Source organism: Cololabis saira, chromosome 1, assembly GCF_033807715.1.
Source record: "Cololabis saira isolate AMF1-May2022 chromosome 1, fColSai1.1, whole genome shotgun sequence".
Lineage (NCBI taxonomy): Eukaryota > Metazoa > Chordata > Actinopteri > Beloniformes > Belonidae > Cololabis > Cololabis saira.
The window spans coordinates 14,035,581-14,062,477 of record NC_084587.1 but is presented as its reverse complement, the minus strand read 5'-3'; the positions used below and the strand labels follow the sequence as shown (position 1 = coordinate 14,062,477).

Genomic DNA, 26,897 nt, shown 5'->3' with positions numbered 1-26,897 from the left:
AAATTAACTTTTACACCATATTATAGTTGAATTATTGAAATAAATTAACTTTTACACCATATTCTAGTTGAATTATTGAAATAAGTTAACTTTTACACTATATTCTAGTTGAATTATTGAAATAAATTAACTTTTACACCATATTCTTCACCTGTAGGCTATATTACATCTGGGCTGATATGGACATACGTAGCATAGGAGGCTATTTCAGCTGCTATATGGTTGGCTGTCTGTACAGTCATGCAAGTTCAATGCTATTAAAGCACTTTAAACTTTAAATCAAAGCATTTGTTTTTTTCATATAAAATAAACACATTTTTATTCAGTTTAGAAGTTTTGGGGCTTTTTTTTGGCTCCTGCGCTGCTGAAATCAGGGCGTCCCTTATTTCTATTTCTGAAAGGTGGCAACCCTAGTTTGACTAAAAATCTTTGACTTGCATATGTTTAGTCTGCTTTTTTCTGCTTGTTTCATGTCTGTCAGAATGACGAATAAATTAGCTGATGAAACAGATAATCATTGTGTCTCTTCTCATTATTGAACACACCATTTAAGCAGTCACAGTACAGGATGGAAACGTAGGTGAAGAACACAGAACATCAGCAAAAACTACATTGTGTCTGTAGTTTGGTCACGTTAATGAAATAAATTTGGGACTGTGCTAAAAACTAACTGACAATAGTTTTGACATTTTAAGCTTCGTCTAAGATGTGATAGCATTGTGACAAAACTATTTTGCTGTGACACTGAAACCATAAATATTCCCCACAACGGCAGCCTATCCATTCAAAATCATAATTTTATTCTGTAATTTATGACTTAATTGTACAATTTAGCCTGGGTCAAATGAGGAGCAATAGATAATTTATCATAAATCCACAATAAGAATCATGTTTGAACCATGTTTAGCAGACACAGGGATGCTGGATTGTGAATTTGGGAAATAACCGTACAACTACAAAATAAGAGCATATGAATGCCATAAATAAAAGATGCCCCATCGTCAATTACTACAAAGGAAGGACTTTAGAAATAATGCGAACCCTGGACTGCTCTTTGTTCTCTTTCATCTGAATCTGTCGCTTGTTGTGTTTTCACTCGCACAAGGTAAACCTGTCAACTTCCTGGATAAGAGGATGCGAGGTCAAAGAACTAAACAAGCTGTCTCTGAAGATAAGCACAAAGCGAACACAAATCAATGCCCGGTAAAGGGACACTGGACCCAAGTGAGCAAAAGTCCATCACATCCCATTTAGACAAACATGTTCTTAATGAGATCTGTTCTCCAATACGTTCTTGAGTTTTCCCAGAAGCATGGGGGATTTAAAATTCTGACTGTGTTTATACAGTATGATAGATAATTAAATATTAAATATGTGTTTCTCCAACAACAATGCAAATATTATCCTGTAATTTATCTGCTGGAGACACATTTAAGATGCTTACAGAAAGGGCGTCTGATGGCCGAACGCAGCACCTTAAATTAAAAATATTATTCTAGAGCTGCATCGATTAGTCGACATAGTCAACGTTATTGACTAGGGGTGGGCAAAAATATCGATATGGCAATATATCGCGATACTTTTCCAGCCGATTCAATATCGATATTCAAAATTTGAATATCGATTTTTTTTTTTTTTTTTTTTTATATTTTTTACCCCCGATTTTTTTCCCATTATATCACCCAGTGCTCCTACCTAAGTGACAGTCCTGGGCATTGCCACTCTCTACCAACCCTGGGAGGGCCCTGCACTGAGCTCAGGTTTTATTTCACTTTATAATTTATTTTTTATATAACACAATTGCCTGTCCTTAAAAAATGAAAAATAATGGGCAGAGGTTTATTTATTTATGGATTTATATCTATACTGAATGTTGTGCCTGTCCTTGGTTTTAGTACCCATCTTTCTTGTGTTTATTATCATTTGCCACATAATTAAAGCAACCTCATACTAAATTTAATGTTAATTTCATATGATTTAAATAATATGAAAAACATATACAAATATGTTGTAACTTTAGCTGGTATAGTTATAATAAAACATTGTTTTGACTCAGTTTGTCCCATGAATTGTCACTATAATCTGATGAACGTGCAACTCGGATTTTAAGATCCATCACTATCATCTGATGTACATATATACAACTTGGATTTTAAGATGTGTAATGCATTTTTAAATTTTTCGGTGAACTATGTAGAATATAATAATCGGGATATCGCATAATCGGGATATCGCAATGTGTATCGTATCGTGGCTCAAGTATCGTGATGCGTATCGTATCGTGAGGTCCTTCCCAATACCCACCCCTATTATTGACGATGAAAATTCGTGAACGACAATTTTTCTTACCAATGCGTCGGCCAACTTTCATTTATTTTGGTCTCCGGTCTCAAATGGCTCACCTGCGTTCAGGTAATTCTGCTCCACACCACTAGTTTTGTTGGTTAAACTGGCTACACTCTCTCCTCTGTCCCCCGTATTGAACTTTTTTTACCGTCAGTTCTGAGCATCCTCCTGTTTTAATACAAATAATAGACGCAGGACGTGAGTCTGAATCGAGTATGACAACTTCTAGGAAAAGACCGAAAGAATTGAAAGTTTGGGAAAATTTGGTGCAACTGGTGATAGAGTGGTTTGTACACTTAGGGCCCGATTTACTAAAGGTTTGCGTGTGTAAAAACGTGTGCAAACTTGACAGCACCCGCAAACCAAAGTGCCAGCTGATCTACTAACAGCGTGCAAAGACGACTGCGTCTCTCAAATGCGCAAAATAGCACACGCAATCCATTTAGTACTTTTGCCCTGATGAATAATCAATATGGGGCGTACCCACCAGAAATCGCTAAATACTGGGAGGGAAAGATGCAAATTGGTCCATTTACCACGCGCAATGAGATTTACCAAGCCTGAAAGTTTTTGCGGGGATTGTGATTGCGTCTGTATTTAATACGTTCGAAAGGACGGTGCTAATCTCCACATGCAAAAGGAGAAATATTTTATTTGAATGTTAAATCGAGTATTATTCAGCAAAAGGTTGCCACAGGAGGCACATTAATTTTTTTATTTGTGATAATAAATAAATCACGTGTTTTCATGGAGAAAAAAGTGTTTCTCATTGTGCGCCTATACTTGTTCTGCAGTTGTCATACCCCGGTGTCGTGCAGTATTCAGCACCCCTGCCGTGAAAAGAACCCCCTCGTCTGACAAAAATTATATTCTCATTCCGTGTCATGTTCTGTTTAGCGTCCAGTTTTGTGTTAATGATTCATGTTTAAATGCGCTCATGGATTCGGGTAAAAAAAAAAAAATCGGGTGAATGGTTATTGATGTCATTAATTAATAGCCTGCTTACTGTGTTGTCTTCCATAATATTTGTAAATATATATAATATAAACTCCTAAGTATGTGTTTGTGTGAGTGTTTATATATAAATATATTGAAGTGTCAGTGTGTTTTTTTTCTTGGTCTACTTATCATTGAATATACGAGGGGGTGCTTTTCACGGCAGGGGTGCTGAATACAACAATTTGCCTCTTCCACTAATATCTCTATAACTCCAACTCGTCCACATCCAGACTCTCCATGGCGCAAAGTTTGCGCCGCAAACCGTAAGACGCGCAACATCTCATTTAAATACTGAGGTTTGCACCTGTTATCAATTGCGCACGCAATCTTAGTTGATCACCCGCAAAACACACAACAACAGCACGCGCAAACTTTTTCAGTGCACACGCAATTTAGTACTCTTTATTTAGGATCTTAGTAAATCGGGCCCTTAGTACGACTTGGTTGGCGTATCACCGGATCAACCGGAGCAACTGTGATGCATGAGTGCCTGAAAATGAAGCACACAGGAGCTGCTGAAGATGCTTCCAATCAGCAAAGGACAACCTAAGTATGATTATTATTATTTAATCGTCACGCCAACTTTTAATCTTTAAAAAGAAAATAAATCCAGTGAATTACGATGACCGTCTTTGGATGTTAAGCAGGCTACCTCCATGTAATGTTTTAGGAAATGACATTGGACAACGCAATGCAGGCACATTTACAAATATTTTTGCGTTGCATTCAAAATAAAATGAACACAAATTAATGGCAATCGTTTTATATATTTTTTTAATTAGTCGTTAAGATTAGTTGACTAATTGAAAAATTAGTCCAAAGATTAGTCGTTGGCAGCACTATATAATTCCACTATACCAATACTGAAAATGATGTGATTTAACAATGGCTTTAGCCTGGATGCATTTAGTAATGGTAATATATGGGCGAAGATCATTAGGTTAAGTTGTCCTTCACCATAGTACGTTTGTGAGAAGGACAGCCACGCAAACATAATGTCCAACTGTCCTCATCGTCTTCACAGAGCATGAGTTAAATCATTTCTGATCACTCTGGTACTTTGAAGGCCTTTTCAAGCTCACGCTGTGACCGGCATCCCAGGAGCTGCAGCTTAGCAGCAGTGGACACACCATCTTTGTGCACAGGAAAACCATGACACTGCCCACTACTCCCTAAGGTACATCCAGCACAGCAGGGAACTGTTTCACAAGAGAGCGACGACTGTGGAAACCTCTTGTTAATCACTGGTGTGCTTCCGCTGTAGCCGTGATAGCAAAATTAACCGTGAAAGAGCCGTCTGTCATGGCAGTGCAAGCTGAACCCTTAAGGGCACGGCGTGTGATGTAACACTGTCACAAATGTGTCATTCCCAGGGGCTTCGGTAAGGGGGTGCACGGAGGGCTTTGAAGTGTCACAATGAACGCAAGGCTTTGTGCTGTGTGCTCTCACAAATCTCCCATCGTACCCCCAGCCCCCACAAAGATGCAGAGATGGAGGTTACATAACTTACTTACGAGGAGTCAGATTGATGTAAAATGAAAGAAGAAGAAAAAAAAAAAGAAATGACCAAGAATGTGTGACCTGTTTGAAGATGACACTGTCCATTTTTCATTAGCATTTGCGTCCTTGGAAAAAGAAAAAGAACAAAAGTTGCTAGGGCACTTTGCCAAAAGGTAAAACTCAAGTATGCACGTAACACACACACACACACACACACACACACACACACACACACACACACACACACACACACACACACACACACACACACGTGCTCCGTGCGCTACTGCACATTTCCCATGAAAGGTTTTCAGACAGTGGCACAATTAGAGGGAGAGACAGAGCAAACCAGAGCGAGTGAGGACTCCCATCAGGCTTTGAGACAGCAGGGGGCAATATGAAAGCCTGGTCCCCATGTCGAGCCACCTCTCTGGTATTGTTTACCAGCGGGCTGACGACACGGGGGGGTGGGGGGGCGTTTAATGAACACTGCTCCCCTGCCGTCTGTCTGACAGTAAGTCTGTCCATCCATAGTTTGCTGATGACTGTGTGTATTATCAGCAGACTGCTGACTGAGAGGCCTCTTGAGACTGGCTCACAACAAAGTGTAGACACTTTAAATAGTAATGTTTTAAAGGGAAAAAGTTAATTTTGTCTCTCCTAGAGTAATATATTTGAATTATTGTGAAAATAAACTAAAAAAAAAGCATAAAATCTCCCGATTTGGTTATACTAATTACTATAAAAAGTGTACTGGATAAGCATAGCAAATGACAATTTACAACTATTTTTGCCTTTTTAAAACTATTAAAAGGTATAGTCTGTAATCGTATTCAAAAACATATTGTTATACTGGGTGAAATGGTCCTTCCATCCTGAGAGTAGCCAGTGAATAATGTGTTCAGAAAAAGGAAAGAAAAAAATCCGACCTTTCTTACAGCTTTAATCCTGTAAAAACTCTGACCAATCTGTTTTTTGCGCACCGATTGGCACGGATTGGACCAGAGGACCAGAGGATTGGCAGGGGGGAAAGAACCAATCAGATGCCTTCATTTTAAGTCCCGTCCACGCCCCCCTCTGTCCCATATGCGCACTCGTCACATCGAAAATTTCGCCAGAAAACTTCACACACTTGAGTCATGTTTGCTGAAGAATGGCGCAGAAAACGAGAAACGTTTGGGTGGGCACAGCCCACCCCTGCCCCCCCTAAAACCGGCCTCGCTTACAGGTGAATGAGACATGGGGTAGTTTTGTTGAAAATGTGCTGTCCAAAATGTCCTGGAAAACTCGACTCCTGCAAATGCGCGTTCCCCAAAGTTTGTGGGGGCGTGGCTTTGGACGGAGCGCTGACGGGAGGGGGAGGAGGGGGCGGGGCTTAGAGGAGGTGCCACTTTCAAATCTTGCTAGCTCTCCAACATCACTGACTAGGGATGGGCGGTATGGACTAAAAAATGTATCACGATAATTTCTGGCATTTATCCTGATAACGATAAAAATGACGATAAAAAAAATACCAATTCAACTCCACCTTTGTAGCTATAAATCTATCTCGCTCTCAGATCCGCCATGTTTGTTACACAAAAACCTCATCAACGGGAATTTATCCTTCTTTCTTTCTTTCTTTCTTTCTTTCTGGCTCATTTCCTTCCTTCCTTCTTCCCTTCCTCTTTTCTCCCTTCCTTCCTTCTTTTTTCCCATCCTTCCTTCTTTCCTCTGCTCTCTCCTTCCTTCTTCCCTTCCTCTTTTCTCCCTTCCTTCCTTCTTTCCTTGTTTTCTCCCTTCCTTCCTTCTTTCCTTGTTTTCTCCCTTCCTTCCTTCCTTCCTTCCTTCCTTCCTTCCTTCCTTCCTTCCTTCCTTCCTTCCTTCCTTCCTTCCTTCCTTCCTTCCTTCCTTCCTTCCTTCCTTCCTTCCTTCCTTCCTTCCTTCCTTCCTTCCTTCCTTCCTTCCTTCCTTCCTTCCACTTTACAAAAAAACCTCAACGGGAATTTATCGTTTTTATCGCGAGATGACAAATTCTTATCGTGAGGAATTTTTTTGACGGTATATCGTGAACGGTAAAATATCGCCCATTCCTATTACTGACTATACCTTTAAGTTTGATGCATGCAAATGCTTGAGTTGCCTGATGGTTGGAACTCTGAAGTTAACCAATGTTAACAGCGCTGCACAGAAATGGATAGTCGCTAGTTCAGGCCACACCCACCTCACTCAGCAAATGTCACCTGAAAAACGTTCCTATGGTTGGGAAAATATACAGATACTGTATAATGATGACAAACAAATTACGAGTAATTTTGAAAATATACACACCGTAAAAGCCTTTACATGTTAACTACTGTACTACTTGGATGAAGCCAGGTGAATAAAATATGAGTACAAAAGGTCAACAAGGGAGTGGTTCAAGTTTAGACACCAGACTCGACGGCCAGTCTGGCTCTTATCTTGGACAGGTAACAGCTTGACGGTTTTGAAGATGACTAGAGGATCTTATCTACACGTGTGTGCGGCGTATGCGTAACCAAGGTCTGGCCTCTTCCACTCTTCAGCTCTAAGTCCTCTTAGGCCCCGTGTTGTGAATGCAGACAAGGTTATCAATGAGAAAAATTCCAAAGAACCTTCGTCACATGACACCAGGTGAGACCCCGGCCATATCAGATGCACAGTTTGTCTTAATTTTCATAGGAGGAAAGAAAAAGACAAAAAGGAAAAACAAAGGGAGGGCGATGCTATCACACCTGCCAAGACTTTCATCCAGTGAGCCATAAACTATAAGAGATGATAAGAAACTTGAGGACGTACCTGCATTTTCTTTCTCAGGAACAGCAGAGGTGCTCTGGAAGAGAAATGAGAAAGAGAAAAAGATTATAGATGGTTTGTAATGTGACATTTTAAGGTTGTTTAATGCAATACAGGACACTTTCTGTAATACTTTTAAGAATTCCTTAAAAATTTCTTCGCAAAGATCCAACAACTGGCAAGGAAATACAGAGAAAAAGGCCAAACCCGCTGTTAAGGAGTTGTAAAAGCAGCACATTAGATTCCAGCACGTTCTCTTTCTCTCTCATTATGAAACTATTATAATTCAGGAATGTGAAAATGCAAAGGACCAAAAAAAAAGGTGTGCCACATGCTTGTTCATGATGGAGTTTAAATGGGTTGAATTTGAGATTGCTGATTAACTTTACCTAAGTAATCCAAAAAATACACGTTTCTACAAAAATCAACATCATCAGCACAGAGTCTTCTCAGAATTCAGTTTTTGTTATTGTTTTGATTAAATGCACTAATATGAAATTCAAACAAAGGAACACCAGAGAGTTCAAAATACCAGGAATGTGGTTACATAGTTTTCTGATGGCACACATTTTGATTAATAGTCATACCAGGTGATAAAAGCACCAGAGGGGTCTGAACATGTATACCATCATGACAGTCTGAGCACGTACTGTAGCACCATTTCCTATGAGTCAGTGTTGGTTCAACTTGCACGTAGAGATTGGATCATAAAACGTATTTAGCCATTGCAGATTCTCATCATAGTCTGCACTTAAATATACCCTTCTTTGGAGCTGTGGTGGGTTTAAGGATATACTTCTGCATCAACAGAGGGTGTGTAGTAAAAATAGGTCAGTTGTTTGCGTGCAGACGGCAGCAGTGTGTTGGAATGCAAAGGTCTTTCTTGGCACTGACATTTGACCCCAGGGTCCTTGGCTGATCTCCACACCCTGACCTGTTTTAATCCACACTCCCCTGGAGGAGAAACCTCTGAGTGGGGAGAATTCTTATAACACACTTGTTTTCTTTGCCCAAGTTTAATCTGTGAGCAAATCATTTACCAGCCCACTCACAAAGATACAATATACTTGCAGTTTAACATGTTAAAGCGTCTTTAGACTTCAACAATTTCACACAAGAGTCAGTGCAATCCAAACACAATATCACTGTGAAAAAAACTGTTCAAAATTAAGAAACATTTTTTCTTCTTTCTGTTCTTGTTTTTGCTACTTCTGCTCTGCTTGAATGTCTTGTTCTCAGCACAAAGCACAACTCTGGACATCAGTCCTGGTCATCGGTTGCAACAACTATGGCATTTTGTCAAACATCAGCAAAGATGAAACTGGCTCGTAGAGTTACAGTGGGAATGAGGGACGGGGTTACTAAGAGACTCAAGTCACGACAGAAAAGAAAACAAAAAAGAGTAAATCGTGGACAGCGTTGTAAAACCGTCTTAGCCTCCATGGCTAAAGGGGGAGCTGGTGAGCTAAAAACTATGCGTCTCTTTGAACCACTTCAAACAAGTAAGATGGATTTGTTTTTAAATTATTATCATGATTAATTAATTAATTAATTAATTAATAAAAATAATAATAATAATAAAACATAATAATAATAATAATACAAATATTATTAATAATAATAATAATAATAATAATAAACAATGAGTCCCTTTGACCTGAGGTGAAACTGATTTTACGTATCAAGAGTAGGCTTTTTCTGCAATAGCCGGCTTTACTGCTGCTTACATCCTTCCGTTATCATTAAACAATTTAGATTTGGAGGAAGTCTTGAGAACAACATTGTTGCGCTTTTTATCAGTTAAATTGCAGTCACTTGCTATCAATATGTGCAAAGTTGCAGTGACAAGAGTACATTAGATGGAATTGGTGAGCCAGTAAGTTGTTTCACACTTTGGGTTTCGATCTTTCCCACCTTATTATCTATTTAACATACAAACAAACATGCAGACAGTATAGAGAATATCATGGCCTTGAAACTTAACTCCCACATAAAATACCTTTTTTTTCTTTTTGTTCCACATGTTTTCTGAGACTGAATTCAATAGCTGCTCTTATACACAACGTCTCTTTATCTTTTTGCCAACATGTACGTAGGCAAGTGCTGTTTTGGTGTCCATATACTCCTTTCTTTCTTTCTCTCTCGCTGTCTTTTTTAATACTACTCAACTTTTGTAGTTTGTAATACATCCTTTTATCTACATCCTCCTTATCTATAGGCACGTTTCCACCAGCGGGAGTTCTGGGTAGACCTTTTCCGGACAGGGCCATTTGTGGGTGTCTCCATTACCCGGAGCGGCTCTGTAAGAGTGGCCTCCATGAACCTTTACGGGGAGAAATACGACCCCGTAGTAGGAGAGGTTAGCCAACAGGAACCTCCTGGCGGGGGGTCTCTGCCGATCAGGATTTTCTAACTTACGTTCAGCACTCTCACGTGTCCATAAATCATGTGGCCACAAATCATTCAAGCATTCGGACCAGAGATATTTTGCTACGAGTACATTTGATGCAGTTAAGAGTACATGAAAAAACGATGGCTGGACCGACGAGTCGGTTCAGGTCTTGTTGCCATATTACTACACATAGAGGTCCGACGGGGGTTTCTTTTAATCTCAATCGCTATGACTGCGGTTGCGGTGCGTGTTAAAAAAAAAGAACTCTTGCTTACGATCAATCAATTCCTTTGCCAGATGAGGCTCATTTGACGAGTGTGTGTGTGTATAAACACAGGGAAGGAACATTTTATTTACGAATGTGGGCATGCAGGTGAGAACATGACCCGGGTTGTGGGTCATGTCTCAAAGATAATGTGGGTGTTTCAGGAAATTTATAGCTGTTCTGGTTTGCAAACATGTACCAAGGAAAAGGCAGATTTTTACTCACAAATCATTTACCATAAATCACCAGCACAAACAGAGCAACGACAGTGATTCATTTATGATACTTTTATACTTTTTATTTTTTTCAGCCATCCTCAGCAGAGTCACTGATCAATTTCCCCGTAAGTGCAAACTATTATGAATGACACAAAATAAAATAATAAACCATTATGAATGGTAACATCTTTCTTATTTTCCTTTTTTATTTGTACAGTAAACCTGCTGAAGTGGCTCTTCTAGAGATGGGACCCACAACCCACGGCTCTAGAGCCGCATGCGGCTCTTTAGCGCCGCCCTAGTGGCTCCTTGGAGCTTTTTAAAAAATGTTTGACCTTTTTTTTTTCTTTTTTTTCTTCTTTTTTTCCTTTTTCTTTTTTTTCTTCTTTTCTCTTTTTTTTCTTCTTTTTTTCCTTTTTTCTTTTTTCTTCCTTTTTCCTTTCCTTTTTAATCTCGACATTTAGATTTTTTTCTCGAAATCTTGACTTTTTTCTCGACATTTCAACTTTTTTCTCAACATTTCAACTTTTTTCTCTAAATTTTGACTTTTTCCTCAACATTTCGACTTTTTCGCGAGATTGTACTTCAACATTAATCTCGACATTTTGACTTTTTTCGACATTCCGACTTTTTTCTCGACATTTCAACTTTTTTCTCAACATTTCGACTTTTTTCTCTAAATTTTGACTTTTTCCTCAACATTTCGACTTTTTCGTGAGATTGTACTTCAACATTAATCTCGACATTTTGACTTTTTTCGACATTTCAACTTTTTTTCTCGAAATTTCAACTTTTTTCTCGATATTTCGACTTTTTTCTCAAAGTGCATAATGAAAAAAAAATCTTCCACCAGTTATAACTAATATAGAAACATGCAGCATGTGTTGCCTTCATTCTAAGGCTTATACAAGACTTTTCATTTTTTGCGGCTCCAGACATATTTGTTTTTTGCGTTTTTGGTCCAACATGGCTTTTTCAACATTTTGGGTTGCCGACCCCTGATCTAGAGCGTAGAAACTGCACAACTGTCAATTACTGTGGAATGGTGCACAAACACTTGTACCTGTTTACCTGTTGATATGACAGACAATCGGACGTTCATTCATTCCAGGGGTAATCCCTCTAATTTCAGACAAACGTGCAGAACTCTGACTCCCATTTTGTCTCGACAGAATCTGACTCATATACAGTATACTGAGAAATTGTAACTCTTGCAGAAAAGGAATGCACTGTGCACCGGAGCGTTTGACTAATAAACACACTAACAGCGTACTGACTCGCTTGGCCCAGGGTACATACTTTCTGCACCATGTCATATTAAACCATGAGTGAATTAAACTGGATCGAATCCCTCCTTTTCTTAGCTGGACTTTAAATCTGCATGAATACTATACCTCATGCAACTGCACTTATCTGAAGCGGTTAATATCGAATAAATCAAAGAACGCTTTTGTAGTATGATTATATTTATAAAACTGATTAGATAAAAGTGGTAAGAAAAGTGGTAAGAATGTATCCATGTATGTGTTCCAGGATACATTGTGGGGTATTACAATAAGGCCCTGTCATGGACTGGCAACCCTGCATTTGGCCTATAGAGCGCTGAGATAGACTACAGCAGACCGTGTGGCCCTGCATTGGATTAAGCAGGAAGAGGAATTAGATTGGATGGATGGAAAATGAGGCTATTGTGGAAAAATAAAACAAGTCACAATAATACCTATGGTAATTAGGACATAAGACCAAGGCCACGTTTACACGTAGCCGGGTATTTACAACTGATATTTTCCCCTCTACGTTTTCAAAAATATCCTCGTTTACACGGACCCGCATGAAAACGCTGTTAACGTCATGCCAGCCAATCAGAATCCTGGAAAAAACATCAACAAATGACACGTGTAACTTCCAGCTAAGGCTGATTTATGGTTCCGCGTTACACCAACGCAGAGCCTACGGCGTAGGGTACGCGGCGACGCACACCGTACGGCGCGCATCGCCGCGTACCGTACGCCGTAGGCTCTGCGTCGATTTAACGCGGGACCATAATTCAGGCTTTACTTCCAAGACGGAACGAGTCTTTCGTTTTGAGTGACAGAGAAGTGGAGTTACTTTTAAGTGTGACTTTAGAATATAAAACAGGTAAAATACAAGAAAATATTCACGGTGGCGAAACTAATTGTAAACACAGGTCGCACACATGACGCTGGTGAGTTTCTGGTGCATAATGTGACGTTCTGAAGCTTAAATTTCCGTTTTCCTCCGTTTTCCTCTGTTTTCCTCCGTTTTCCTCCGTTTTCCTCCGTTTTCCTCCGTTTTCCTCCGTTTTCCTCTGTTTTCCTCTGTTTTCCTCCGTTTTCCTCCGTTTTCCTCCGTTTTCCTCCGTTTTCCTCCGTTTTCCTCCGTTTTCCTCCGTTTTCCTCTGTTTAGACGCAAACGTGAAAACGGAGTTTTCGAAAATCTCCACTTTGGCCGGAGTTTTCAGAAATGATCGTTTTTGGTGACTTTGAGCTGCGTTTTCGTGTAAACGAACGGCCAAAACGCATGAAAACGCCTCCGTTTTTGCTCCGTGTAAACGGGGCCCAAGTCTCCTACAAACAACAGTCCAAAATTAATGCCAAGAACCCCTTGCAGTGGAAATAGACAAAGACCCTGGCCTTTATACAAAGAAACCTGGTGACATCGGTTTCTTCTGCCAAGAAAGGTTAGACCACCAAAAGTCATGAGGCATGCACAGAGGGAATTACTCGGAGAGATAAAAATAGGTCTAAGGCAACTTCGTAGGACCTGAAATGCTCCTTTAAGGCTGACACAAAAGGTCCACTTTATGAAAGAGTATAGCAAAGTCAATACTTAAATTAGATTAAAAAAAACAAAAAGGCATCTGGGAAACTCTACAATCGTGTAATTGGAAATAAGATAAGAAGACAGATAAGAGGAAATTTGACCTTTTTGGCCATAAAATAAAACGCTCTCCTTCATGCGAAACTTCTCATTGTCCTCAAATTGAGTAATTGAGAATTACGAGATTTAGGAAATAAAGGAAAATTCCTGAGAAAAACCCATTTCAGTTCCAGAGTAGGAAGATGGGCGAGTAAAACAATAAAGTGAGTGAGTCACAATTTCCCTGCTAAAACAACACCCGAGCTCTTTCCCCCATTCAGACTTCATTCAAACAATCGATTCAAACACCAGTTTGCATGTTTAAAGGGCATATGTTGTTAAAAGAGTTAAAAGAGAACATGTAAATGTCTTGAAATGACCCGGTCAAATCCCATATCGCAACAAACTGAGCATTTGTGGTACAGTCTGATCATTTTACAGATTATTGTTCACCAGTAAAACCCGTTCAGCTTTAGAGTCGAAACATTTCTTCCCAGAGTGACTGGCGTAAATCCCAGTAGATAGATGAGCCAAGCTTATAGAGACATTCCCATGGAGACGTGACAATATAATTGTTGTTGAACTGTTGACACTGACAGGGAAATATTTATGCACGGCCATTTTTATATATTTTCTACAGTATTTCACACTTTTACCCTCAAAGCAAAAGGGGTGTAAAGTAGGAATGGGCGATATTTTACCGTTCACGATATACCGTCCAAAAAATTCCTCACGATAAGAATTTGTCATCTCGCGGTAAAAACGATAAATTCCCTTTGACAAAGTTTTTGTGTAAAAATGATTTATGGTTCTGCGTTAAATCCACAATGTACGGGAAGGAAGGAAGGAAGGAAGGAAGGAAGGAAGGAAGGAAGGAAGGAAGGAAGGAAGGAAGGAAGGAAGGAAGGAAGGAAGGAAGGAAGGAAGGAAGGAAGGAAGGAAGAAAAGAAGGAAGGAGAGCAGGAGGAAAGAAGGAATGAAGGGAAAAAAGAAGGAAGGAAGGAAGGAAGGAAGGAAGGAAGGAAGGAAGGAAGGAAGGAAGGAAGGAAGGAAGGAAGGAAGGAAGGAAGGAAGGGAGAAAAGAAGGAAGGAGAGGGAAGGAAGGAAGGAAGGAAGGAAGGAAGGAAGGAAGGAAGGAAGGAAGGAAGGAAGGAAGGAAGGAAGGAAGGAAGGAAGGAAGGAAGGAAGGAAGGAAGGGAGAAAAGAAGGAAGGAGAGCAGGAGGAAAGAAGGAAGGAAGGGAACAAAGAAGGAAGGAAGGAAGGAAGGAAGGAAGGAAGGAAGGAAGGAAGGAAGGAAGGAAGGAAGGAAGGAAGGAAGGAAGGAAGGAAAGGGGAGAAGGGAGAAAACAAGGAAAGGAGGAAGGAAGGGAGAAAAGAGGAAGGGAAGAGGGCAGGAGAGAGCAGGAGGAAAGAAGGTAGGAAGGAAGGAAGGAAATTAGCCTGAAAGAAAGAAAGAAAGAAAGAAAGAAAGAAAGAAAGAAAGAAAGAAAGAAAGAAAGAAAGAAAGAAAGAAAGAAAGAAAGAAAGAAAGAAAGAAAGAAAGAAAGAAAGAAAGAAAGAAAGAAAAAAGGATAAATTCCCGTTGATGACGATTTGTGTAACAAACATGGCGGATCTGTGAGCGAGATAGATTTATAGTTGAAAAGGTGGAGTTGAATTGGTATTTTTTAATCGTTATCGGGATAAATGCCGGAAATTATCGTGATACATTTTTTAGTCCATACCGCCCATCCCTAGTGTAAAGCAATGTACACTGATTGAACCTAACATTAAAACCACTGTCATGCCGCCAGAACAGCTCTGACGCATCCGCTCCCTCTGACGCAGCTATAGGACTCTCCTTTGAGGTTTGGCACCAGGATACTGGCAGCAGCTGCTGTGGCTCCTGTCCACTGCTGGATGGAGCCTTAGTAGATCGGGCTTGTTTAGACCAAGCCTGCAGATGTTAAATCAGATTGGGAGAGTTTCAAGTACAGGTCAGGCCCTTTGCCCCCCCCTTTTTTGTGCTCCTTGAGCCACCCTTGAGCTGTTTTTGGGTGTGGTGGTGTTTTACGCCCTTTTGGAGAAAGACACTGCTGTCGGGGAGTCTTCTTGCTTATTGAAGGTGTGTTCAGTCCACCATTATGTTAAGGAGGGTGATAGGTGGAAATGCTAATCGTTGCTAAGACAAACAAGTAGTCAGTCATTTTTCATTTGTGGTATCTTTAAGATAAGATGTAACAAATTCATCATTTGGTGCCATTTAAAACAATTTCCAAAAAACAATGACCAGAGCCCGACTGAATTTTAGAAACAATTCAGGGGCTGGATTCACAAAACATTCTTAAGAAAAAAAATCTTCCTAAGTGTAATTTTTTTCTTGAGTTCAGTCTTAAGAAGAAAAAAGACAAGAAGTCATATTCTCCAAAAAAGTTCTTAAGTATTTTCTCAACTTTCTTCTTAAGTTTCTTCTTAAGAAAAAACTTAAGAATAAATGGTATTCTTGAAATAAAAGTTCTCAAATTTGTTCTTGACTTTTTTCTTAACTTTAAGACAACCTTGACCTGTCTTAAAATTTATTCTGTGAAAAGGTAAGCCTCTAATATCACCTTTTTCAACACATTTTAGACAAGTTTAGACTAGTAGGTCATAGTTTGAGGATATACGTTGTAATTAATTACACAAAGAGCCTGTTAACTGTTTGTTAGCATGTTAGTTAGCGTGGTAGTTAATTATTATTAATTTTCCCCAATAGTATTTTTTTTCGCACATTAATCTCATCCATCATAACCTCAAGCTCCTGCCTTGAAAAGTTCCTGCATCTCTTTTTCTCCTTCTCCATGTTTAGTGAGTGACTGACGGTTAAGACGCAAACTACCTGTATAAATGTTGTTTGTTGGCGCGTGCAATGCAATGACATATTTTAAGAAGTTCTTAAGTAGGAAAAATAAGACATTCGTAAGAAATGACAGTTCTTAAGACGGTTCTTAAGAAAATATTGAGGAATTGCACTTAAGAACTTTCTTATGAACTTCTTAATTTTAGATCTTAAGACATTTCTTAAGATCGTTCTTAAGAACATATTGGTGAATCCGGCCCCAGTTCTTTCTACAAGTGAAATACTTGTGTCCTTTTCATTAAAAATGAGCATATCAGATTAGTATGAATTGAATGGGTTTGCAGCATTTAGGAAAGGGACCGTGTTTACATTCGTGCAGATTTTAACAACATTGGACCAGTTGATGTTTGGATTTGTCACACAGATTTCTTGACTTTTATTGGTGTCCTAAAACTTCCATTATCAATTTGTAAATTAGGTTTCATCCGCAATAAAACTCAGAAAAACTAGCCATCAATCCACACTTCAGTCAACAATGGGATGTGTGTGTGGCTTCTCCGGTCAGCACTAAGTACATTCTGTTGACTTGCGTGAGCCTTTGCCACTGAGTAAACACCACACCAGGGGTTCCTATCAATGACCCTTGAAGTCAGTTACAACCAGAGGAAATCTCAACTCTGCACAATGTCCTGCTTCCCCTTGTGATAGCAATTAAAAGGATAAAAATGTTAGTGAGGAACCCTAGAAAAGAGTGCATGAATGGTTTCAGAGGAGCACATATTTTCCTTGTGCCTGCCTGCCCTCCACTTGGCATCCCACAGTACAGGTTGCCACAGTGTGGGGGTGTCCAGCTCATGTCAAGTGTCCACTGGGGCTTTTTAGACTGCAGAACGGCATCAGCTGCCTCATTTACTGCCACTAATATAATGGAGGTGGGTGGTTTAGGGAACGGGGGGGTATGGTATGTGCTTGCCTTACACATGGGCGTTTAGAAGCCTGCAAGCATTTGAGGCACGATTATCCAACATATGGTTATTATCGTCATTACTGAAGCTGGAGCTTGAGTAAAGTAGATTTTCCCACAAATCACTCTGCTTTAGTACAGATATTTCAACAAGACATCACGTTTCTTAGAAAACAAGTTTCGTAGAAAACTTGAGGTCTGCATAGAAAAGTTCCAGGATCATTTTTCGCAATTTCAAATCTTCAGTGGATATTTGGTATTTATGCAAAGTTCAGGACCTCAACTAGAATTTGCAATCTTTTAAAAATTTCCATACATTTCTTGTATAAAGTTTGTTCCAAGCAGTAGTTCAATGCATGCTTGCAAAGCAGACTTGACTTAACTTAAATAATTTAACAAGCTAATCCATTTAAAGTTTCTGTGACGTGATAGTCCATAAAATGTTCTGACACTTGATACCTTGCCTCAGAGACCAATATCGTTCTTTTTTCTGACTGATGGAGCCTGCCTTGTGTGTGGCTGTGTGTGCACATGCTTTTCCGTGTGAGGTAATCTTAGATATGAAGCAAGCCATTGGCATGTGGCCCCTTGCTCAACAACGCTGCCAGCCTGTCACTGGCCCACCCCTGACCCCCGCACCGCAGCTGCAGTAAGTGTGTGCGTGCGTGTGAAGTAAGTGTGTGCGTGCGTGTGTGTGTGCGTGCGCGTGTGTGTGCGTGTGTGTGACCACCCATGGTCTGTGCTGGTCAAGGATTAGGGGCTTTAGGCTAACTCCAGCCTTTTTTCTCCACCACTTAGTGCAAATGGCTAAATTACCGCAGATGTATTTTGGACTTTGTAAGATAACTTCTCCTATGCCTGAATTCCTACTCAGATTCCTCCGAGGGGTTTTTATTTGAAGCTACTTCTTTTTCTGTTTTTATTGTCAGGCATGAACGTGCTCTCTGGCCTGTATTTACAAGTATTTTTATTCCTCCTCGCTCTGTCAACCCATGAGTGCACGTGTGTAGGAAACGTGGGAAACAATTTCACTTCAGACTTCTCCTTGAGTAAATGTTTAACACCCCCCCCCCACGCACACCTCTCCTCCCCGAGCCCCCTCCAAATACTTTCTCCTTTCTTTCCACATTTTAATGGTCTCCATATGTCATACTTGAAGTGTGTCAACAGGAAATGATGCAATGACTTGGTGTAATGATGCATTGGAACATTTCCTGCAGAAATGCCATATTAGTGTCCAGATGTTTAGGGATTAAGTAGGAATTTGAAAATAATTCAAAGGGATTTGAAAAGTTGTTTGTGATGCACAGAAATGATTACATCTAATTCTGTTGTCTAATCTACAGCACAACAGGAATTCATTTGAAATCAACCACACAGATCCAGAAGGTCAGGTGTGACCTTGGGACGATTCATTTATCTCCTTTCCTTTTCTCAGCCGTGAGTCATGAGTTATGGCCTCTATGGAGTGACGTCAACTGAAGGAGCGTCACAAAGAGAGAGATGTGCGCAAACACAACCACGTGTACAGACAGCACATTTGTAGTTGTTTACACGAGTAAGCTGAAGCAGAGAGCATCTTGTTTCAGGCAGTGTCTGAGGTTATTTAGTGCTGGATGCTTAAAATCCATCACCGGACAAGACAATAGCTACGGTCGCGTTCAGGAGTCGGAACCCTCTAACAGTTAATTTGAGAGTTTCACGTATCAGGACACAAATGTCAAAAGGTTTTGGAGTCATGGCGTATTTTTTTTTTCTTTTATTCATGTATGCAGTAGGCCTGTGTTGAAAAAATCGATTTCCCAATTCCAAATTGATTCTCATATTAATTCCTAAAAATCGATTCATATGTCTAAAGATCGATTTTTTTTTTTCTTTTTATTTATGTATTTTTTTTTTTTCATCATTACATTCAAAGGACGGTTTTGTTGGACACGAGAATAACTGGTGCCATGTTTTTGCCTTTAAATATGTTTAAAAGTATGAAAACATTAAAGTGTTAGGTTATAATTGCATAAATTGTCTATATTTCATTACTTTATATACTGTCTTGGGGTTACATTTGCAAAAACTGCTAAAAACCAAATGCTCAAAAATTAAAAACCAAAATAGACCGAAAATGGAACAAATAAAAACGGAATGTGGGAAAAAATAAAACCGATTTCATCCGTCTGTTTGCTGCCCTGGATCTGTTTGGTAATTCTGACCCACGATGATTGTGAAAGCAGTTCTATCAGCATTCTGGGAGCTGATTGGTCCTTACAGCATCATTAGCTGCCAATACTTGCTGTTTAATCTCAATATAATACTATTATTCATATTTTGCATAACTACAGTCATATAATTCATGCAACAGCTCAAAAAACAGTTTTAATAACACTAATCCAAATCAATATTGGAATTGAATCGAATCGGATCGAATCAAATCTCGAATCAAATCTCGATTCTGAATCTTAAGAATCGGAATCGAATCGATTCTTGACATTTGAATCGATCCCCAGCCCTAGTATGCAGGTATATTTAAAACCTTGGGATTAAAAGAGTGGGCACCAGCTTTTGAACGTCAATGCATATTTCAGTTCAGGGGCTGCATCTTTCAAAGACTCAATCTGAATCCCCGGCTGTGTCACAGCAGCATAAAGCCCACTGTGCAATTTCAAATACTCCTCCAAATCTGTGGATAAAAAGGCTGGATCAGGCGGGCGTTTCGCATCCAAGTGTTGTTGTGCTTCTGGCAGTTGGTGGACACGGCTTGTGTCCTCGAATCCTGTCTCTGCCCGAAATGAAACGCTGGGACAGGCAATTAGTGCCAGTTTGTTTTTATTATAAACTAGTGAGATAAGAATTTCTGGCTCCATCTTACCAACAGATGAGAACATGCGGCTGTCAGCGTGTCTTTATGACAGCCCAGCGCTGGTGACATAAACAGGAAGTTCTCCTGAGGCTAGACTGCCTCATTTCACCAATGCTCAGCTTGGATCTTCAAAGGATCCGCCCATGTAGGCTGCGCCCTGCCAAAGCTGCAGCCCCTGAATTAGGACATAGCCAATAAACCAGTCTAATTTGTTCAGGAGGTACATCGTGCTATTTGACGAACAAAAAGAGGCTGAAAGAGGATTATGCTTGCCCCAACAACAACATTAAGAGAAATATTGTCACTGACTTTTCAGCAGGAAAAATGTTTGCTCGAGTTTTGTTCTTTTTTTTTATATGACTCACGATGTTGCTTAACCAATTCAGGCAGGATTATGCACTCTTTAAAAGAAGGATATGACCAACAGTTACGTGGAGTTAACAGTGTTTTGGGCGTTTAAGATAAAAGAGACACATTATAGGTGATTTTGTTTCTTAAAGGGAAAATGGTTGGGTGGCTAGAGAACATCTGGATGGTGAAAATGTATCAGTAAAAAACTCATTTAGCTGAGCTTTCAATAAATAATTTGAGTAATTACATTTGCAATGAATCACAATTAACTACATGCTATTAATCACGATTATGAATCTGAATCACTTGACAGCGAATATTAATTTGAACTGGGCAAAAAAATGTAAAGTATTATTTAAACAAGAAGCAGTCTGATGAACTGAACAAACGACCAAACCAAAGGCCTTTCTTTCAAAGTGCAGAGGATGAACTGACGGGACTTTCTTCCCTCTTGGTTCTTTTTTCTCAAAACAAATTAGTCCAAAAGCCCATTTATGCTTGACTCAAAAGACGGATACGCAGTCGGATAGAGGCTTTTGTCCGTGTCCTGCGTGGTCTATGTCCGTCAGTCGGCCCTTTTTCAGGGCCCTTGTGGATCCGTGGCGTGGTTCAGCAAACAGAGAAAAACCCCGGACACTGCGGGGGGGCAGTGTTGAGCAGAATAGCTAACATGAAAAGGAAAAGGAACAAACCAGAAAAGAAGAGGAATTCTCCGTCCACAAGGTGCGATGTATTTAATGGTCGTTTACTACTTTTTACGTTTCTTTCTAAGGGTGTACATTATCATGATCTCCTCCACCGTCGCCATGTTCTCTGAACCTGCTTCTTTCATTGTACTCAGCACTGCCCACTAGTCAGAGGTGCGTAGTAACGAGTTACATTTACTCCGTTACATTTACTTGAGTGAATTTTGGGAAATTTTGTACTTTTAGGAGTAGTTTTGAATCACTATACTTTTTACTTTTACTTGAGTAGATTTGTGAAGAAGAAACTGTTACTCTTACTCCGCTACATTAGGCTACGTTGAGCTGTTACTTTTCTTTTATCCCTTTTATCCACGTACGCGTCAATCTCATGACATCACTGGGTGATTCTTTGGGAAAAATGTTTGTTTTTGCATGTTTTGTCACATTTACACAGACTTAAACACACAGAGTTTCTATGAGTTCATGGGCTTGTTCTAGTTCTACCTGGTTAAAAAAGAAAAGTACAAAGGCTTGAAATTTTGTGCTACTTGTGCTTAATTTATTTTTTTATTCTGTTATTTTATTATTCTTTTTTTTATTCTTTTTATATTCTTTTATTATTTATTAAAGTACTTGAATTTACTTTAAGCTTATTTTAATTTAAGCTATTTTTTTTACATTTATTTTATTTATTGATTTAATGTGTCTGAAGATGATTATTTTGTACTTTTGTCTGTTTGAATGGTTGTATTAAAAACATAAATCAGACATTACTCAACAGTTACTCAATACTTGAGTAGTTTTTTCACCAAGTACTTTTTTACTTTTACTCAAGTCATTATTTGGATGACTACTTTTTACTTCTACTTGAGTCGTATTATTCTGAAGTAACAGTACTTTGACTTAAGTACAATTTTTGGCTACTCTACCCAGCTCTGCCACTAGTGGATAAATGACTTCACAACCAAGGCAACATAAAAGACGTATGACAACACTTGAAACGGACGTGTCTCCTTACGAAGGCAAGGGAACAACTATGACACACAAGTTCATAAAAAATGAAGTAATAGATCAATGAATCTTGTCATTCAAATTTAAAAATAAAAACCAGCTTATTGTGTTTCCAAATCAATCTCCAATTTGCTTTAAAAATACAGGACAAGATTGTTCTTTACCTCATCATAAAATCATGCAAAATCATTTCATTAGTAACCATCCCACCTCACTGCATTCATCAAGAGCCAAACAGTGTCACCTGTTCCTTCTCACCGGGCTGAATTCGTGGCTTACGGACCAGGAGTTAATTGGGATAAGCTCAAGTGCCCAACTGAAACAATAACGCTGCCCTGTGGATTAGCTGCTGACATTTCGGGGAGAAAGGAGAGAGTGAGTTAACAAGATGGATTAGAGCATCCTCTGTGGTGGCCCCACAGGAGAGCTGGCTGTGAGCTCACTGGCTTATCAGAGGGGCCGGTTGGAGACATGCTGGATCACAGTTTTAAAACATCTCCCAGAATATTCACTTCACATGACATGGGATTCAGCCAAATCAGATCTGTCGAACTTTGAATGCCAATTTTAGCTCTGCAGAGGTAAAGACTTCAAATACCACACGGGGATGTTTATCCACGAATACAAAGCAAACACAATCAACGGGTAGACCGCATCCTTCCCTTCTTAGGACATCTAAAATGCAAATATGATTAACTGATATTTAACTGAGGCCGCAAATGTACTCTCACTCAGGTCATGTAACTTCAAGGCGAAGATAATGGTAACACACAAAACCCAAACACATGCTCAAGCAGAAAAGTCCCAATTAAATCCTTCAGCCGCACGCCTCAGTAAGCGTCGTTTTGATTGCACCTGGTTTTATAGTGCATTCCTGCGCACATATGCATCTGTGTTTGTGAAAGTACGCTCAGCTCACTTTGTTGTTGCTTCTTTGATTTATGGCATTTCATTATCAGTACGCTGCAGGGGTGTTTCCAGACGCTTGTATTTTCCAGTCATCCTCAAGATTTACTGTCAACAAGTACCATCATCCTGCATCTATGGCGGCAATATTTACTTCTTCTTTACGTAACAGATGCAGTTTCCGCTTGATTGATGCGGTGTCTGCTTTTAGCACTCTGAGTGCTCGCTAGGGAAAACAAAGCCAAACAATGTGAGTTGAAGAGGTGTGATTCATTTGTTAAAAATCAAACTACGGTAGGAAATTCTCACGAAAGCATTTATGATCAGAGGTGTCAAAAGTATTCACATTCATTACGCAGGTAGAAGTATAAATACTAGAGTTTAAAAATACTCCTGTGGAAGTTGAAGTATCAACTCAAGTTATTTACTCAAGTTAAAGTATAAAAGTGCTGGTTTCAAAACTACTTAAGTATAAAAGTAAAAGTAATGTAAGGGGGAAAAAAGCCATTAAGGACAAAAGCCATTGAAAATGAATGCATCTTAGTATAATGCAAATATATTAAAGAACCATATATGTGTACTATTGAGCATTAACATGTGTTATAAGTTGCTTATAAGTATTGTAATGGTGCAAAAAGTCAAACTTTAGAGGCATGTTATCATTTATCCTAACCTTTATTGGAATGTACATCCAAGTTTAGTTGCAGGAATCTGAGGGAACGGATGTAAGAACAAAACTGGACAAGAACATCTGAAACAACCACAACCAAATTCACTCTATCCGGATGGAGCAATTTAACTGGGTAGTTTTTTTTTAAAGGCCGAAATGAAATAGAGTAACGAGGCTGTTTTTAAAATGTAAGGAGTAAAAAGTACAGATAATTGTGTGAAAATGTAAGGAGTAAAAGTAAAAAGTCGTCTGAAAAATAATAACTCCAGTGAAGTATAGATAACCCAAATTTCTACTTAAGTAAGGTAACAAAGTATTTGTACTTTGTTACTTGACACCTCTGTTTATGATTATGTTTAGGTTATTCGTGCGTGGTGCCACCAAATCAGAGTTGGCAATAAGCACAATTAGTAAAACACAAAGATGTGATATCAGAAGTGGTCAGAGTGGAACACATGAAAAACGAAGGGATGCTTTGGCTCCGTTCCCATCTCTTTTGTAGATATGATCTCTTCTAATACCATGCAAAAAAAGGGGGTGCCTTATACAACGATGTAGCCTTGAATTGACGGGAAAAAACAAGATTTCCTTGTTGGGGTTGAGGAGAAGTTCATTTTCCACATCCTGTTCCAAACATAAGCCTTTTCTCTTTTTTTTCTGCCTCTCTTTTTGTAAACCACTGTGGGTCTGTGTTTGTCTCCTGGTTACAGCTGTGCTCAGCAGAGGAGTGACCTTGGGAACAATGACATAACACAAAAGCACAAAGCAGCCAGCGTGGCCGTGACCAGAGCCCCTACCGGCAGCTCTCGTCGGACTGAACGCTAGTTGGTATCATAGATCACTGACTCATTTTGGTCGTCTGCAAGTCTCAAAGGCAAATATGTGGGTGGAATGTTGGCAAACACCATTACGTTTGCTGGGGTCTGTGTTGACTGTGGATCAAGGACGGTGGATGAGGGAGCAAATGTAAAGATAAATACAAGACAGTGAAAGCAGCAGAATCTGGGGCTCTTTTATCTGGTGGTGACACTGAGAGGGTGTGGTTTATACGAAGGATGTTTAGGGACTGTGAGGCTGCCAAACCGGAACACGGAGGAAGGACAGAGCAGAGATCTGCCAGTGACCTTAGCACGCAAACCACAGCATTTCTATTGTCCGCCAGACTACAGACAGATAAAGAGGCTATATTCAAACATAACTCACTGACAGGGAATGCAGTTTTTATTATTTTTTTGTCACTGTGTAATAAAAATAACTCTCAATCAATCGTCCCCCACCCAAAAAAAAAAAAATTAGGGGGAAATAAAAGATGAGTGGTTGGGAATCTGAGGCCACGTTTACACATAGCCGGGTATTTACAAAAACGGATATTTCGCCCTCTACGTTTTGAAAAATATCCTTGTTTACACGAACCTGCATAAATATGCTGTTAAGGTGCTATGAGCATCCAAACCTGCAGGGGGCAGTGTAACGAGAAGCGTAAAGTCATGCTAGCCAATCAGAATCCTGTAAAAAAACGTCAACAAATGACACGTGTGAAGCCTGAATATTATGGTTCCACGTTAAATTGACGGCGTAGCCTACGTACGTACGGTGCGCGTCGCCGCGTACCCTACGCCGTAGGCTCTGCGTTGGGGTAACGCGGAACCATAAATCAGCCTGGACTGCCAGTTACTTCCAACACGGAACGAGAGTCTTTCGTTTGGAGTGAAAAAGAAGTGGAGTTACTTTTAAGTGTGACTTTAGAATATAAAACAGGTGAAATACTTTAATTTACCTCTTTGCCGTATCTGCAGTCACCAATCCTTTATCAAATTCCATGGCCCTCAACTCTGGAACTGTTTAGATACATCTCTTAAATTAGCCTCATCCTTAAAAACGTTTAGGACCAGCTTGGTGGGGTATCTTTTATCTAGACAAAATTAACAGGCTATTCTTACGGAAATGAAATTGCCATTTCATGGATATTTTTGTTTGTGTACTTATTGTATTTTTCTTTGTTTATTTTACTTTTTCTTTTTTCCTTTCTATTCTTTTGCTATTAACTGATTTGTTTTTGGTGATTTTGTATTGAGGGGAGGATTTCTTATAAGCCCTTCGGGCTTCTTTTCCTCTCCTGCACAAATTATTTGTCTTTATATGATAAAAAAAATATTGTACTATCACTGTGCAATATAAATAAATACATTTAAAAAAATACAAGAAAATATTGACGGTGGCCAAACAAATTGTAAACACAGGTCGCACAAATGATGCTGGTGACGCTTCTGTTGCATAATGTGACGTTCTGAAGCCTAAATCTCCGTTTCCCTCCACTTTGACCAGAGTTTTCAGAAATGATCGTTTTTGGAGACTTTGAGCTTCGCTTTCGTGTAAACGAACGGCCAAAACGCATGAAAACGCCACCGTTTTTGCTCCGTGTAAACGGGGCCTGATGCAGACAGAGTTCCCTTGCAGCAAAGCATCACAGGCAGAAGTTGTGTTTGGAGTACTGTTGCCATGGAAACAGAATGCAGATCCAAACGGAGGGTCAAAGGTTGCCCCCTTATGGAATGTTTACAAAAGAAGGAGAGGATGGAGGCTGGCATGGAGCAGCAACCTCTCCGTGTGGACATAATGCAGGACATGTAAAACACCCCCCCGTGCTAAATTTAACAGACAAACATGTGCTTTGTTCAGCAGCTTGTTAGGTTCTGCGGAGGGTTCTGCCCTCTGTGCTTCGCTGGTGGGAACGGTCAGTGCTGAAAGTGACTGATATGTTGTTTCCGAATGTTACATTCAAAGGAAGGTGGTCAGGAGTCAGCGTTCTCCACCCGCCTCTGTGGTTCGGCACATCCTGAGCAGAAGTCTAAAAATAACGTCACATAACAAATGCCTGTCTCACTACGCATAACCTAAATTTGTCCCTGTAACTTAAAAAACTATAACCTTTTTACTGTAACGATGACAATGGGCGGCCTTCATTGCGAAAGTAATTAGCAGTTTAAGAGATAATCAAAACGAAACAAAAGATTGGGTGCAGTCATAAAATTGCACATTCAAATCAAAGTACAGTCTAGACAAAAAAATACAAAAAAAAAACAACTGTAACACTAAAGTGCAAGAAAAACAGCCACAGAAAGACACCTGCCGCACTAAATAAGCATCAGAATCCTGCCAACAAAAACACTCTGGGTAAAGAATAGCGCTTCCAGCACAAGAGAAAAAGCACCTGCTGTGGCACAACATCCGCTAGATGTT

The 26,897-nt window shown here is 39.6% G+C and overlaps 1 protein-coding gene across 2 annotated transcripts in view; it reads right to left on the bottom strand.

Annotated features, from left to right (window-relative positions):
* The window catches only part of dlc1 (DLC1 Rho GTPase activating protein), a 174,718-nt gene that overhangs the window by 95,112 nt on the left and 52,709 nt on the right, over window positions 1-26,897 (bottom strand). For both annotated transcript variants that reach the window (XM_061744539.1, XM_061744607.1), the window contains exon 5: window positions 7,645-7,678. In XM_061744539.1, the coding sequence (XP_061600523.1) occupies window positions 7,645-7,678 (34 nt within the window). The remainder of the gene's footprint in view (window positions 1-7,644; window positions 7,679-26,897) is intronic.